Source organism: Aegilops tauschii, chromosome 5 (assembly GCF_002575655.3).
Source record: "Aegilops tauschii subsp. strangulata cultivar AL8/78 chromosome 5, Aet v6.0, whole genome shotgun sequence".
In the NCBI taxonomy this organism is placed as follows: domain Eukaryota; kingdom Viridiplantae; phylum Streptophyta; class Magnoliopsida; order Poales; family Poaceae; genus Aegilops; species Aegilops tauschii.
This window is the reverse complement of record NC_053039.3, coordinates 401,270,262-401,286,486: the sequence shown is the minus strand read 5'-3', so window position 1 is coordinate 401,286,486 and position 16,225 is coordinate 401,270,262. Positions and strand designations below refer to the sequence as shown.

General features: G+C 41.5%; 2 protein-coding genes across 3 annotated transcripts; one reads left to right on the top strand and one right to left on the bottom strand.

Moving 5' to 3' along the window:
* Positions 1–2,022: 2,022 nt before the first annotated feature.
* LOC109772606 (alpha carbonic anhydrase 1, chloroplastic-like) lies at positions 2,023–5,041 on the bottom strand. Its single transcript, XM_020331288.2, has 6 exons — positions 4,966–5,041; positions 4,092–4,303; positions 3,071–3,177; positions 2,886–2,988; positions 2,380–2,562; positions 2,023–2,273 (listed from the first exon to the last, which is right to left on the bottom strand). The coding sequence occupies exons 1-6, from the start codon at positions 5,039–5,041 to the stop codon at positions 2,127–2,129; spliced, it is 828 nt and encodes a 275-aa protein (XP_020186877.2). The 3' UTR covers positions 2,023–2,126.
* A 5,554-nt stretch (positions 5,042–10,595) lies between these two features.
* Positions 10,596–16,225, top strand: LOC109772593 (uncharacterized). Of its 2 annotated transcripts, none has more exons than XM_020331278.4 (9): positions 10,596–10,955; positions 12,510–12,700; positions 12,813–12,925; positions 13,310–13,385; positions 13,838–13,866; positions 14,024–14,117; positions 14,378–14,467; positions 14,621–14,807; positions 15,738–16,225. In XM_020331278.4, the coding sequence occupies exons 2-9, from the start codon at positions 12,512–12,514 to the stop codon at positions 16,076–16,078; spliced, it is 1,119 nt and encodes a 372-aa protein (XP_020186867.1). In that variant the 5' UTR covers positions 10,596–10,955; positions 12,510–12,511; the 3' UTR covers positions 16,079–16,225. The 2 variants fall into 2 exon arrangements, with proteins under 2 accessions (XP_020186867.1, XP_073356600.1); XM_073500499.1 differs by having other exon boundaries at positions 10,623–10,955; positions 12,519–12,700.

Below are 16,225 nucleotides of genomic sequence, written 5' to 3'. Positions count from 1 at the left end.
AACGTTCACATTTTGAACTGAATCGGTCTGACCGAGTTTTATGATTCGGTCCCACCGAGTTTGGTGAATTGTGTGAAATGGTTATATTTTGTGTGGAAGCTATATATACCCCTCCACCCACTCTTCATTCATGGAGAGAGCCATCAGAACATGCCTACACTTCCAGCATACATTTTCTGAAAGAGAACCACCTACTCATGTGTTGAGGTCAAGATATTCCATTCCAACCACATAAATCTTGATCTCTAGCCTTCTCCAAGTTGCTTTCCACTCAAATCATCTTTCCACCAAATCCAAACCTGTGAGAGAGAGTTGAGTGTTGGGGAGACTATCAATTGAAGCACAAGAGCAAGAAGTTCATCGTGGACACACCATCTATTACCTTTTGGAGAGTGGTGTCTCCTAGATTGGTTAGGTGTCACTTGGGAGCCTCCGTCAAGATTGTGGAGTTGAACCAAGGAGTTTGTACGGGCAAGGAGATCGCCTACTTCGTGAAGATCTACCCTAGTGAGGCAAGTCCTTCGTGGGCGATGGCCATGGTGGGATAGACAAGGTTGCTTCTTTGTGGACCCTTCGTGGGTGGAGCCCTCCGTGGACTCGCGCAACCGTTACCCTTCGTGGTTTGAAGTCTCCATCAACGTGGATGTACGATAGCACCACCTATCAGAACCACGCCAAAAATCTCCGTGTCTACATTGCGTTTGCTCCCTCCAAACTCCTCCCTTTACCTTCATGTGCAATGTTTTACATTCCGCTGCTGTACTCTTAGATTTGCATGTGTAGGTTGATTGCTTGACTTGCTCTAAGTTGCTAAAATCTGCCAAGACTTAAAATTGGGAAAAGGCTAGATTTTTATTTGGTCAAGTAGTCTAATCACCCCCCCCCCTCTAGACATACTTTCGATCCTACAACTGCCTCATGTGAGCACCCATCATTGATGCCCTTGCCTTATTCCACCTCTTCCTCCTCCATCCACCCAATCGCTCGCTCCTCCCTTTGCTCTCGCTAAGGTAGCATCCTATCACGCTCATTGCAGTTCTGTACACACACTAACAAAGGGTCGGAAGGGTGCGACATTGCTCACTTGTGACGTGGTCACTACAACAATGGTGCAAGCAACAATAATAACAACACGTGGAAGGAGAAAAGGGTGGCAAGAAGGAGATATATCTGGCCGGTGGGGTGCCCCCACCTCGATGTACCTTCTATGTGTGCTATCATATCAATCCTCACAAATGGTTCTGGGTCATCAGATCAGCTGTCAAAACGCTCTCAATTGAGAACTAGAGCTATCAAAAGCAGTGGATATGTATTGCTCCAACTTGTGATGGTTTGATGTAGTTTATTGTATATATGGGCATAGAAGATCATGCAAGTATGCCACCCAATCACTAGATAAAAAGCCATTCATACCAAACAGCAGGACCAATTTTTCTCTTAGCCACCCAGTAAGGAAAGATATCTCATTCCCATGGCAACCCGATCCTCGTGCTTAGACTAACAACTATTATTCTCATCCCATGAGATTTTAATCCTCTCGAAATTGATCAGGAGCCCATGCATGAGGTTTTGCTCTCTGTGTCAATCTTTGAGTGTCTTCTTAAGGGTGTGGCAAGGCATGCCAAAGGTTATACTAGTACCACTTATTGCTCAGCCGACGTGAACGACATCAATATTGCTATACCTTCATCTTGGAATAGTGGGAAAAAACTCCGCCCACAATACAATATTCACAAGTGGAAGAATCAATTTAGTTTTGGTGCCATTCGAATTCTTTGGATTAAGGAAAATGATATTGCATTTCACATCATGGTGTTCTTTCAGATTTATGAACAAAATGGACAACAGAACATTTCTAACACCATTCAGACAATAAAATTTCATTGTTATTTTACTTTAGAAAATTTCCTTATTTGACATTTCACGATCGGTACTTATATCCAAACAACAACCCAATGGTTACACAAGAATACATGATAATGGCCATGATTATAATTTATGTTCTTGCACACACAAGTACCAATGCCACGAGCTACATTTTATTGCAATCTATCATGTCACCTTACGCTTCTTTCATTGTTCTGGATTGGTACCAAGCAAAATAGTTCACCACGAACTTCAGTTGGCTAAAGAATATTTGGAACATTGCGTGACCTGTCATAGAGGTGTACGGCACGACCATTCAGTGATTGTAGCGGCCTGTAGTTGTGCTTGTAACTCCCCTTCAAAGGAGCCATCAAAGTAGCAGCCTGATCCTTTGTCATTTCTTTTATCTGCGACACATCTCAAAGTATATATAGATTAGTAACTCTCGTTGCATAAACATCATGTGAAGTTAAAGTTTCCACACTATTTTCAATATTTGAGCCGATGGAATACCTCGCCAAGAATGTTCCAGATCACATTCTCTGTGCATGGTGGTGCGGTGAGAGATCCAACATATCTGAAATACCTATGTGCACCCTGCATTAGTTCCCTCATATTCACCACCCCAACGGGGAGAGGATCACCTTTCTCAGCTTTGCAGCCCTCCGCAGACAATTCAGCCAACTTATCCTTTATCTATGAGTACAATACAAAGCAAATAGTCAAACCGAAATGCATGTAGACCAAGCATGCGACGTCATTAGGTGTGTCCTAGTCATCTGGTTGAACATATAAGTCCAATACATATTGATTAGAAATCAAATTACAAGTTGTGATCGTGTTATTCAGTTCTTGAAACAGGTCAATGTCTCCCGGCTATTCATATAAAACAGAGCTTTGTATTAAATGCATATAAACTACTCAACTGACTAACTAACAGCTACGGACCATTTCATATCTCGGTGATATACACCGTGTGGTGTTCTACAATGCGGTAGTTTCTTATCACGACGATTTACCTGGTGAAGGAAAGGATCTGGTTTTCCGTAACGATAAAGGATTGACACAACAGTAATGTCACCATCATCGGTGGAGTGAACCATGTGGAGCTCTACCGCGAATCTATCAGGGTAAGAGAGTGGTGCACATAGTTAGTACAAGGGAAATTGAATGCTTCCCAAATCTCAAACGTGTACATGTGAACCTTTGGCCATTGATGGTATGTTCTGAGGGAGAGTGCCAATGCAGTTGCTTCAGTTTGTACTTCTTCCCATCCACCTTGACAGTCCCAACAGTGTCATTGTATCGCAGCTACATCATTCAGTTGACACAATGATACACATTACTTTAAAGAGAGGCAATTTTCTATGCATGGTGGTAGCTACGCATCCTTTGGCGTAAGTGACTTTTTATATATATGAGGTGTTGGTTTTTTATGGCACTGGGACACGCATCTCTGTTTTTTTGCCTGCCTTTTTGGCACAAGTGCCTTTTGATGTATAGCAAGGGGTTTTTCTCACTTCTCTCTATTTTTTTCTTGCCTTTTTTCCACAATGCCTTTTTGCTTGGCTGGCTCGTCGTACGCCATGGAAATAAATTTATTTTTGTTAGAGTTATTTTCCATGGTCCAAAATAACTTACCAAAATAATTAAAGATAAAAATTGGGGGTGTGTGTGCAGCTGCCACCATGTGTAGAGAGTTATTTTCATTACTTTAAACTAGGAGATTACGTGTACGTAGTAGAACACATATTTCATGAACAGGTTATAATAGTCACTCGCTACGGCGATTCTATGTGTAAGCTGTGGGGTCAGCCGACCCCACAGCTTTTTAGGAAAATAGCCTAGAATTACTGTTCATTTACTGTTCATCCTGAAGAAAAATATCCAAAAATTGACCCCACAGACTTATGAGGCTGGCGCCACCACTGGTCACTCGTACATTATATAGAAGACCACAATATGATGGAGGGATTTTTTTTCACAATGCGTGTATTTTATTACACTACACCGATGGCACAAGTTAATGAAGTTATACAACCAAAACATCAAAGGAAAACAAAGCTAGAAAAGCCGATCCAGGAAAAAAGAACTCGCAAATGAAGCAAATTACTGTAAGACAAACAAAATAAAGATAAGCTAAGTCAGGTATCGTCGTGCTTGTATGTGAACATTTTATATTCGTTGATACAAAGAATCATTTTGTTGAGAGGCTCGGAGCAAACCGCAATGTTGAAGACGTTGTCAACCATTGAAGCATTAGTAGAAGTATAATCCCTCTCTAGGGGCTCCATTCCTGGGTCGTGTACGGCACCATCTCTGACGATGTCAATTGGAGACTGGTAGATTCCTTTTGAGCAAACGGTGAAATTAGGACTTAAGCTCCCCCAATGTTCCGGGCCAGTTCTCCCACTGTACCCGAATCTCACACCATTTCCTTTGAGTCAGAAAATATAAATAAGAAATCATACATCAAGATGAAACTTTGTGCAAATTATATTAGCAATAGGAAAGATGAGGATGGCAAGATTATACAGGATGTTGCTTTGCTGACAAGATGAAACAACCCCGCATCTATTTTAGATCCCGTTTGCCGCCATTCTTTGATGTACCGTTTATTTAGTGAAATGATTATAATCTGAATAATACTGGAGTATTTTTCAACCTCCTTTTAAAAAAAAACTGGAGTATTTTTTAGTGAAAGATTGCATACCTTTTCAGTTTAAAGCTCAGATATTCCATTTTCAAGAGAAATATGAAAAGAGTGAAGAATTGGCAGTGAAGAGGACAGACTGATAAAAACCAGAAATACAGATGGGACCTTTACATAGAGGTTTTATCTTTTAACATATAGTACGATATATAACTGGCAGATGATCTTTCTGTCGAGTTAGCACAGGAAGGACCGCCAAAAGAGCAGTTGAAGGAGGAAGCAGCTCAAGAGCCAAATGGAGCGTCTATAAAAGGTTCAAAATAGTGGAGAAGGGAAGACAAACGTGTGCCAGGATCACATGCCAACAATTATAAATCAACTAGCATTATACAACAGCGCTTGATTAGGAGGGAACTTGGTCAGGGAACTTATTAATCAACACATACCGTCGCATGCATGGGTCACAACAAAGCACATGCACAACAGTGCAACAACAATTGCACTTTTCTCCGAAGTCACCATCTACGTACTCCTTAGTTCTCTCTGAGAAATCTAAGCTCCAATTAACCTACAAGGTGCAGGAGAATACAGAAAGGGTTGTGCTCAAAACTGTGGAGATAAGTGCACAAGGCACATGTACTTATATAGGACGACTTACGGTATATACTTACGCGTGGGCCATTTTCGCCCTAGCTGAGGAAACATGCCAGTCAGTTCGGTAGTATTGATGTTTTGGCCCCGACGTCCTTGTTCTTTATGTTGCTGGAGATTACAAGATCTTCCTGCTGGAAGCTGTATGGTTCATCGATTTCTCAGTCTAGTCTCTCTCGGTGCGTAACAGCTCTGCTCACTATCAAACTCTTTCGGTTTCATACCTAAAATAAACTTTCGCCCAGCAGGCTTTGTACCAACTAGCATACGTTCAAAAGAATTCCCTAAAAAAGAACGTTCAAAACAAAAAGAAAAATCCTAGCAAACTCTTTCGGTTTCATACCTACTCCCCCCGTTCCTAAATATAAGTCTTTTAAAGATTCCACTATAGAGACTACATTCGGATGTATATAGACATCTATTAGAGTATAGATTCACTCATTTTGCTTCGTCTGTAGTCTACAGTGGAATTTCTTAAAAGACTAATATTTAGGAACAGAGGGAGTAAAATATACTCCGGGCTGTATACAATGCGGCTTTGTACCACCTAGCATACGTTCAAAAGAATTCCCTAAAAGAAAATCAAAAGAAAAAAATCCTAGCAATGCAAACTTTTATTAACTACGTGCAATGCATTCTTCGTCTAGAGGAAAGAGCCCCAAAAATTGTGTCTCGGTGCAACTTCCTCGTCATCTTTTTTTTTGAAATGGAGGCAAAAGTTTTGCCTCTTCGATTAATTATGAAAAAGAGAATTGCCAAGTTAATTTATGAAAAATCATGTAACAAACAATACAATCAAACCATGAGTGGACTACTCACAAGGTGTGAAACCCCATGACCGCACACACACACACCCCATCAAACTCTTCAAACACACAACAACCGCAATTTCAGACACTTGTACAGCACAGTAGGATGCTGATGAGAACACATAAACAAAAGGAAATGTGTAATAGCAAAAACCACAATAACGAACACAACCTTGAGGACGAGCCGAGGGGCTGAAGATATTTCATCAAGTAACTCCAGACGCATTTTCTTGCGGAGCGACTTCTTCTTCAGGATGCTGGTCCGAGGGCAATCATCTACCTTCTTGCTTTTGCCCTTGAGTGTCATCCCTGTAAGGAGGCAAGCAACCACCCTTCCAAATCCAGGGCTAGAATCCTCCAAGCTGGCGAGCATGTCACAAAGATCTTTTGCAAAGAGAGCACCGTGATGATGCGCAGGCGGGGGAGAAGTGGGCGCCAAGCCACATACGAGTGTCCAAGCGAGTTCACCTCCAGTTGCTAACATGAAAAATGCGAAGCTTGTCCCTCACCACTTTCATATGCTCCATTGACAAAGGCGAAGCAGGACCCGGACATAACTCTAGAAGCTCAGACATAATCTATTATAACACTTCACATGTGTAGGTACTTAAAAGACAGACGGCAACATGTGTAATCTATTATAACACTTCACATAATCTATTGAGGTAAATACACCGGTGGTGCTAAAACTTGCCATGAATGTGCACTTTAGTGCCTGAACTTGCAAAATACATTGAACTGGTTCCATAACTTGGCATGGACGTGCATATACGGTTCAAATGGTGTTTGTATATGTCCGCGAAGCTGAGGAGGCGCGCCAGCATGCCATGGGGCCCGCTGTCGGTGCCAAGGGTGCGTGGCCTGTTTTTTTTGCAAAAAACCTCTGAAATTGTTTTCTTTCAATAAGGCCCTCAAGGAGAAACTGACAAATTAGAAAATAAAAATTAGGTGTATAACTATAAGATGAAAATTACAACTCGTGTGCTCGATCGAACCAGCAACATACCAGTCGAGTGCATGCGGCTAGCCACTCGACAACTTCCTATTTGCTGACATTCAATGATTCATAACCTTTATAAACATTTGGCCGAACAAAATAAATAAAGGGAATTTAATAATCCAGCAAAAAACAGCACCAGATCTATGACCGAACATGGGACCAAAGCTTGTAGACCAGGCACGGATACCACTCCAACCAATGAGTTGTCATGTATCAAAAGTACAAGTACCTTTTATGATTGTATAACAAACATAATTTCAAAAGAATGCAAAAATCTTCATGTCGTTTTAAAAAGAATTCACGTGTTATTTTAAAACATATTCATAAAATTGAAAATATTTATGAATGATTAAAATAAGATTCCAGTATTATTCATGTGAGTATTTCAAAAAAAAAGTATTATTCATGCCAGGATCCGCAGTCTAATGGCGCACTAGGCTTGTATTTATTTTTTTAGAAAACACACAAACTTGTATACTATATAAACTTTTCAAAACAACATAGTTTGCTAAAGCATGAACACATTGATATACTAAATAAATAGTTTATTAAAAAAATGGAAAATTTAAACTTATATGAGAATTTATTTAAATATATTAATGTTTCTAAAATTACTTTCATATTTTATTAAACGCGAACATTTTTCCAATTATAAAATATATTCTTAATTCATAATTTTATTATGTGTATTTATGTTAAATTATTGCATAGGTATTTGATGAAATTATATGAAATTGTTAACGTAATTTGTTTTAAATATATGTACATTTTGTAAAGCGATAATAATTTACGTATTTTTTGAAAAAATGAAATGAAAAAGAACAAACCCGTTGAAAATTGAGCCACACTGTGGTTTGTTTTAGCCACACGGGCTCGTTATGATATAAACCTAAATTTATCATTTTGCCATTCGGTGTTGTCGGTTGGAGTGGTATGTGCGGCCGCCATATAACCCCTGGTTGCAGGTTCAAATCAATGGCACTATATTGCTGGAATAAATATTTTTAATTTATGTTGTTCAGCTTTATGTTTATAAAGTATATGAATCCTTTCTTGACACTAAATCTAAACGGGTCGACTGGCTAGCCACGCACAACTGCGCGTGTGGTTTGAACCCTGGACCAGTTTTAATTATTAATAGATTAATAGATACCACGTGACACATGTGGTAAGCAATCCAACCGATTCAAAAAAAATATAGATTAATATTTTTTCAATTTAACAGTTTCTCTTTGAGGGCCTTTTTGTAAGGAAAAACTTATTTTAGGAGGTTTTCCTAAAAAACAAGCCACACGCCTTATCCCTTACATCCTGACATGCCTCGTGAGCGTTATGGACGTATAAAAACGAGATTTAAACTGTATATGCACGTCCATATCAAGTTATGGAACCAGTTCAATGTATTTTACAAGTTCAGGCACCAAAAGTGCACATTCGTGGCAAGTTCAAGCACTAGTGATGTATTTACCTCTAATCTATTATAACACTTCACAGAAGGTTTTTTTATGTGATCTTCTGTGGCTTTGGAGTGTTTCTCTGCTGTTTTGGTGAAGATTTTGTGGTTCAATGACCTGTACTTCTAGAGGACTCCTGCCCAAAGTACGAAACGATCATGGCTTCTGGATGAACGACTCATGGTAGTTTAGAATTTTTTTTGAAGGTAGTCAAGTTTGTGAAGATATGCACGAGGCGGCGCCTCTACTCCGATCTGATTGAAGTATTTTTATTAAAGCCTCCGTAATTTTTTTATTGCAAAAAGTATTACCATGGAAACTGAACTCAGAGAACCAAACTTAGTCATATGAGTTATATATATATATATATATATGTATATATATATATATATATATATATATGTATATACATATATATATATATATATATGTATATATATATATATGTATATATATATATATATATATATATATATATATATATATATATTTGGGGGGGGGGGGGGGGGCTTATCAAAGCATTGTAATGGTTGTCGAGTTTAAGTAAAGTAAAAAGTGGTCCTAGAAAAGATTGAAATCACATATCTTTTTTAGATTCACGGACCTAAAACATTTTTGACAATGTTAACACTAGCATTTCCCTCGAAAAAGAATTTCGACACTGGCATCGACCAACCAAAGTTAACACTAGCATTTTCCATCCACTGGTGATGGTGATGGAAAAGCAATTTGAATATGTAAACTCACCAAAACTTAATGGTAAATCATTAGAAACAATTAAACGACAAATATTTTCTTGTTGAACATTAGAATCATAGGTGAAATTACGTACCAAACCATCAGGGTTGAACTTGAGCGTGGCATGTCTCCCTGCAGTCTTTCTTGTCCTTCTCGATGTGTGCCAATTTGTGCGTATTTAGGGTGGTCGTTCCTCCTTACCCCCCCCCCCCCCCCCCCCCCCCCCCCCCCCCCGCGGAATACAAGATCGCATATCTTTTGCACCTAGCTTTAAGCACATTGACATCACCCTCCAGAACAATTTCTTTTTTTCTTTCTCGAATACCCCTCCACAACAATTTCATCATCGAAGTAGTCCAGCACTTCGAGGTTTTGTGACGGACCCTTCTTGTACCGGTGGTGGTGGAGTTAGTGCTGGCCGTAGTGGAATGGGGGCCGGATGGTGATTGTGTATTCTCATCAGAAGAAGGATAGGTGATGGTATTGTGGGCAGTGGGATCGACAAACTCGGTATGTGAATATCGAAATCGCTTGCATTGAAGTGGAACTGGTTGAGATCATCCATGTCTGAGTGTGGGAAATGAGAGGGGTGTGCACCCTTTTTTATAGCAATTTTTTTTTACATTTTTAGACTAATTTAGCTCCTCCCCTCGCAAACGTGCCAGACGGGCCGTGCCTGCCTAGGCAGCCCAGGCACGGCCTTAGCCGGGCCACTTGCCGGAAGAACACAGCCGTGGCCCGCGGTAGCCGCCAGGACAGCCGCTGCGCACTGCCTCCCGTTCCCGGTTCCCCTCTGCGCTCCCGCCGCCCTAACCCGCTGCCTGGTTCCGTGCCTCACCGTCGACTTTACTCGCCCCGCCCCTGCCCTGTGCCACCGCGCCCAGCCGGCAGCCCGCAGCCCGCAGCCCGCAGCCGCCGAGACCGCACTCGGCAGTCGACGCCCGGCGTTGTGCAGCTGCAGAAGGCAAGCAGCGACCTGCCACGTTTGAGGTATGTTTGATGAGATTTCTGCCTGTTCCCAAATTTATGTTTGCTCATTACTCGTCGTGCTGCCACCTGCCAGTACTTCTAGTTACGAATTTAGGCTTGCTGTGCTCCTTTGCAAATTGTAATGTATTGCTACTGAATTCTGTCCAGGAATGCTACTACTTACTACTGAATTGTTTCAGTTTGGATCCATTTTCTGAATCCATGTGGCATCTTGAGTTGTAATTTTCAGAAATGTTACTACTTAGGGCCTGTTCTGATCTCCTCCCACTCTAAACTTCTGAAAAATTCTGACCGAAGCCAGCCCGAACGGAATAGCTTCTCGTAGCTGCCTGCAATCCAGGAAGCCACGATGGGGCTGCAGTTCATTTTTTTGAAGCGACCGATTCCCAGCTTCACGTATTTGTGAATCGGAAGCTGCAGTTATTTACGACCGGATTGCCATCGCCAAGAAAAACGGTTCGCTCGTCATCTCCAACTCGCTGAGAAACCCCCTGTCCCCTTCCCCTCCTTCTCCTTTGCAACCCCAGCGCCGCCGTTCCCGCCGCCACGCCCGGCAGCCCCCGTCGCCCGGCAGCCCCCGTCGCCGGCCAAATCGGCCCCTCTGACTACAGATCCGGCCGCCCCGGTCTATTTCCCGCCGGATCCCATCTTCGCCGCCGTCCGACGCGCCTGCTGCAAGGAGCTGCGACCCCATGTCTCAGAGGAGCTAGCCCCGACGCCATTGACGCCCGAGCGACGCTCCCAAGGTAGGAGCGGCACCAGGAAGACCACGCCCCCGAAGCCTAAGCTGCAAGGTGAGCTCGTCCCCTTCTCTTCTTCCCCATGGATCGGTGTCCTGGCTCATGTTCTCTGTTCTCTACATGTGTGCAGTTTATTTTCAGACTACTTGTTGTGTGCAAAATCCTACCCTGGCGCATGTTGTTGGTTGTTTAATTCTGGAATCACAAGTTAATGCATATTGCTATGTGGGTACTGCAATGACTGCTAATGTGTGAACAAATTTCAGAACAGTGAAATGCATTTTTTGGCTATGCAGAAAATGTACTGCTATATGTGTGTAGTTATGTACTGCTAGTGGTATATGTGTGCAAATGTACTGCTATATACTAGTTCAGATATTACATGAGTTTGGCTATGCAGAAAAGTACAATTTTCATATTTGTCCTAGTACATTGAAGACCAAAGTGACATGCATTTTTTTTAGAGAAATGTCAAATGTGGCAGCCGAATGGAGCGATGAAAACACTCGGATTGTCTTTATTACAACTTGCCTTAACTGGGAATATTTGTGGCACTGTAGTACATGCACTAGCAAAAAAGAACGATCTTCATCTAGGCTGGAAACCTCTGCTGTTGTATGTCATGCTTGAAACTATCCGGTTCTGCATACGAATGTACGTGTTGTTGTTTAGCCGGTGGCGGCCGTAGATTAATTGTACAACGAGCCACGAAAATTAAGTAGTGAGCGTTGGAGCAAAATCAAGGCCAAGAAACAGAGCAATCTACTAGCAGAACAGATCTATGTACAGCCAAAATTCGCACAATTTATCTCCTATGAAAAAACTAAGCCCAGGCATTCACTCCAGGAACCAGGCCCAGCTCGTTTCTCCTTTTTTTTTGGCCTGTTTGCAGTTTAGCCCGAAATGGACTGCTTCCAGCCGGCCCAAGGTGGCAAGAAGCTGGGCTTCACCGCCCCAGTTGGGCTGCCAGCTCACCCAGGCGCTGGGGAGAAGCTGCCTCGCTCCAGAACAGTTTGCTGCACTCCACGTGAAGTGAGAAGTGAGGCTGGAAGCTGGATATGAGAAGTTTTTGAGAAGCTAGCAAGTCTCCGAACAGGCCCTTACTACTGAATTGTTTCAGTTTGGGTCAAACTCTCAATTTTTGAATCAATAAATGCCATTGTCAGATTGAAGAACAGGATGTCAACTAGGTCCACATGGTTACATATATGTGTCAAATGTGGAAGAATGAACACATGCACATAGTCTGCTTTGAACTTTTCAAGGCATGTAGGCTTTTTTTAATGCAAAATCAAGACTGATTTGAGAATTTTTCATATATTTGTAAGATCATATTGATCAGTTTCTATTGTGCCATTGGCATGTCATATTTCTTGTTATTTTTTTGGGTGGACCACCCCGTTTCAAAATCCTAGATCCGCCACTGCCGCTGGGTAATTTCTTATTACCTCTTGAGCAGTGTATTTTTATTTTCAATTTGTTAACTTAATAAGTTGATGGATTTTGTTGCCAATTCATGCACTATTATTTGTAGTATTTTTCATGCTTTATGTACTTAATTGGATCGTTTAGCATTGAGTTTAAATTCTACATCCATCCATGACCTAGACATGGCAGATACTAAGCTGGGAGCGACCGCCATGGCGCAGCGTCAGGAGGGTTCGGCGGAGGAGGGGGAGGAGCATCGCCTGCGGGCGGCGCTGCGCCACCTGCAGGCGGAGGCCGGAGTGCTCGAGCGCCTTGTCTACAAGCACCGGAACCAGCACCGTGGCGCCGCCTACTTCCAGTACCTCCTCAAGGTACGCCTACTACTACGACCTGCTCGCCCCCCTCCCCCACCTTTTTCGGGCGAGTGGCTATTCACTGACAACTGACGAGTGTGATTTGTATGTGTTTGGGATGGGCGCGTAGGTGCGGAGGGACCTGAAGCTGCTTCTCAGTGCCAATCTCGCAGAGGTCATCAACGCGGTGTTCCCGGTCATCACCTGTCGTAAGCCGGCAAACACCATTCTTGTTCCGAACAGGTTCGTCAGGTTTCTCATCCCTGGTGCAGTTGCACACCCCTGTAAAACAATCTTTGTCATTTATTATGTGTATGTCAATCGCAATTTTTTTGTGATGTGTATGGTACACATTGGCAGAAGTAATGTCCTTTTACAAATCCTTCATGTTGGGACATGTTGTGGTCTTGTGATGATATTTGTGGTCCTTATATTGATCCTAGGAGATAACAAAGAAAAAGTTTATTCACTAATGACTGTAAGCATAGCTAGAAGTTTCCACTTGTATGGGCAGTGCTTAATTTCCTGGCAGTTCAGATTATTTCATTGGCTTTTATTCTTGGTATAATGATGCTATAATTATATTAGTCTGCTATTCAGGTTATTGCTTAATATTTTCTTTTATAGGCAGGGTAAGAGGAAGCCTGGTGCAAACCATAGCCACTATAAGAGGCTTTTGGGGGTCGCCCGTTTGCTGTCCCAGGTGCGTTTTGTTATCTGTTGACACTGGTTGCGTTTTGCAAACTATCCTGTTGCAGCTGAATCAAATATTTTGGTGGAATCATAAATGCAATGAGTTCCTTGTACTTGTTTTCAAGTAACGAGTTACGCAATATTGAAATTTGAATCTGTGGTAGCCTACCAATATCGCCCGGTTGTTTTACTTCTTTTGTTTAGCTAACTAAGGATATAGCAGCAAAGTGTTGTGATTATCCCTGCATGTTTGCAAGGTTTCTGATGTATTTAGTATAAATTCTTGTATGGTACATGAAGCTCGTTACCCGAGAAATTCTATATTATGTAACTGCATGATGCATACTTCTGGATGAGTTGTTGTAGTTTACAGATCATTCTTGATCAACTTCGAGACCGGAGATAGCTAACTTGGTTTGCACATCAGAGGGAAAACACTAATGCTTTCTGTATTTTGTGCAGATGGCTGAACCTGTTCTGAAGGGAGCAGTGTATCCTTTTTTTTTGGTTCTGTTATTTTCTTATAGCACAAATAAAATAAGGTGTACACCCACGCTTGGCTTACCACCGAAAAGGAAACAAATCTCGTAGTAACTTTCATTTGGAGTTGATTGCTACCTATCCAAAGTTCCTTAATCCATACTACAGTCAGATCAGCTTTTTACTTGCTAGATCTTTTTTTATAGAACTTTGCACTGCAGTGCTTGCTTTGCTTGCAAGAGTGAGGGTCCTGACCCAACAGGTGAGCCACATGGTCTACAGGCATGGCTATGAATGATTATATCAATTAAATTCAGTAAACAACCGCCCATATATTTATGCAGCAACTAACTTGGTAGTCAAACTGTTATGTGTATTAATTAGGAATCTAAGAAATGTCAACTTCTTTTTTCAAAAAGGAAGAAATGTCAACTTGGAATGATATGCGTGCCAATTATCTTCTTTGTCTCTTTATGCACAGATTTTGCCTAAGATGCTTGCCCTCTGATATTATGTTTGCAGATGTTACTTGATGTTGTATCAATATACAATAAGGTTACCGATCTTACGGATAAAAAGCAGGCTGTTAAGATCAGTATTGATAAAGTACAGGTATTTTTTGCTTCCACACTAGCACTCTGTATCCTTGTTGATCATGGAAAAATATGTATTGCGTAAGATCATGCTTTCACACGAAAGTGCAGTTGCTGGACCTTGCAGTTACCTCGCTACATAACTCCTTGGTTCTGCCTCTGCATTTCACAGGCTTTCAGAGAGTACTACCCCTCGAGCAATGATCCCAGTACTATCCTGGAGTGTGTATGGGTGAAAGATAAATTTGTTTTGCATGAAAAGACCAAAGCTAGCAGTCAGAAAACCCAAGATGAGGATCTGAAGTCGTGCACTCCAGATTCATCAATCCAGTATGAGACCCTTGGACTTGTTAGTGAAGGTTGGAACACTTTACCTTCTCGGATTAATGACATATGCACATTTGGAGTCCATGGTTGCATTTTCTGCAATACTTATACATGACTGCCTGCTGAAACCAATCGCATACAATTGTATCCTAAAGGCATGCAAATTAAAAATTGTTTTCTGTTAAGTCTAAACTGAAAATGCAATATGTATTAATAACATATATATGTAGTAAGAAGTGGTAGGAAGTGATACAGAATGGGTATGAATGAAGATGAAGAGTCTTGATGGTGCTATTACATTCACCTCCAATTGACTATCTGGAAGTTATGATGACACTCAAGTATATTAATAACATATATATGTAGTAAGAAGTGACATTCTTATGCTAGATGACGTTTGACAAAACACTCAAGAGTATGCGTCTGGAATTTGTAACTTATTATGGTAGACTACTGTTGTTTAGCATGATATCTTGGTATAATAGCCATATATCTCTATATGTCAGATAACCTGACTGACAGTTGTTGCAATGAAAACAACTGTTAGTCAGTTAGCCTAGCTGAATGATGGCTGGGATTGTGCTTACTGGAAGACAAAACACTGCGACTATGTTGGGTGCGTGTTTAATGTGTTGCCATTATTTCCATTGCAATTTTAAAGCATATTTCTGGGTGCGTGTTCCAGCTGGAAATTAAATTGCATGTGTTGCCAAAATGCTGCAATTTTTTTCATATCAACTGTTTGTGTTGTACCTAATAGAACAGGAATGCTTGTTTATTAATTATTCCCTCTGTAAGGAAATTTAATACCGTTAAGATCACTAAAGTAGTGGTCTAAATGGTCTTATATTTCTTTATAGAGGGCGTATTCCATTAATAGAACAGGAGTATTAATGTGTTTATCATGTCATACTTTGGAAAAGGTTCTTATAAGTTCTAATGCTGCACTTTTGACATATCAGAGACGGAAAACCTTGATGGAGCAAACACCCCAGCCAAGCAACAGCATGCTTCTCTGGCTGACCAACCAGATAAAGCCACCCATTGCGGCGATGCCGGAGATTCTCAGAGTGGGAGGCAACTACCAAATGATGAAAACACTCTGCGTTCTCTTCTTGGCACGCCTGCTGCTGCGCCGGCTCCACGCAGAGATGTCGTCAAGCCTGATACGAGGAAGAGAGTGGCATTCATCGCCGTGGGGAAAACAAAAGTCACCGTGACACCACCCGAAACATCATCCGTAGTTACCAAGAAGCAAAGGGTGGACACGATTCGACAGACCACCACAGATCCTGCTTTGTAACTCTATATAAAAGAACAACCGGTAATGATGAAGCGAATAAAGGGCTATACATATGCACATCTTAGTAGATGATCCATGTGTTATCGTTGATTTGTTGCGTTCTTACTGCATCTCGTACCAAGAGATTTTTTTTATCACCAAGCATCA

Coding starts and splice junctions, on each gene's coding strand:
- LOC109772593 (XM_020331278.4), top strand. CDS start 12,512: ATGGCAGATACTAAGCTGGGAGCGACCGCCATGGCGCAGCGTCAGGAG. Junction 13,867..14,023: donor CCTGTTCTGAAGGGAGCAGT/GTATCCTTTTTT, acceptor TCCATACTACAG/TCAGATCAGCTTTTTACTTG. Junction 14,118..14,377: donor TGAGGGTCCTGACCCAACAG/GTGAGCCACATG, acceptor TTATGTTTGCAG/ATGTTACTTGATGTTGTATC.
- LOC109772606 (XM_020331288.2), bottom strand. CDS start 5,041: ATGGTGACTTCGGAGAAAAGTGCAATTGTTGTTGCACTGTTGTGCATG. Junction 2,989..3,070: donor CATACCATCAATGGCCAAAG/GTTCACATGTAC, acceptor TTACCCTGATAG/ATTCGCGGTAGAGCTCCACA. Junction 2,274..2,379: donor TCTGGAACATTCTTGGCGAG/GTATTCCATCGG, acceptor GATGTGTCGCAG/ATAAAAGAAATGACAAAGGA.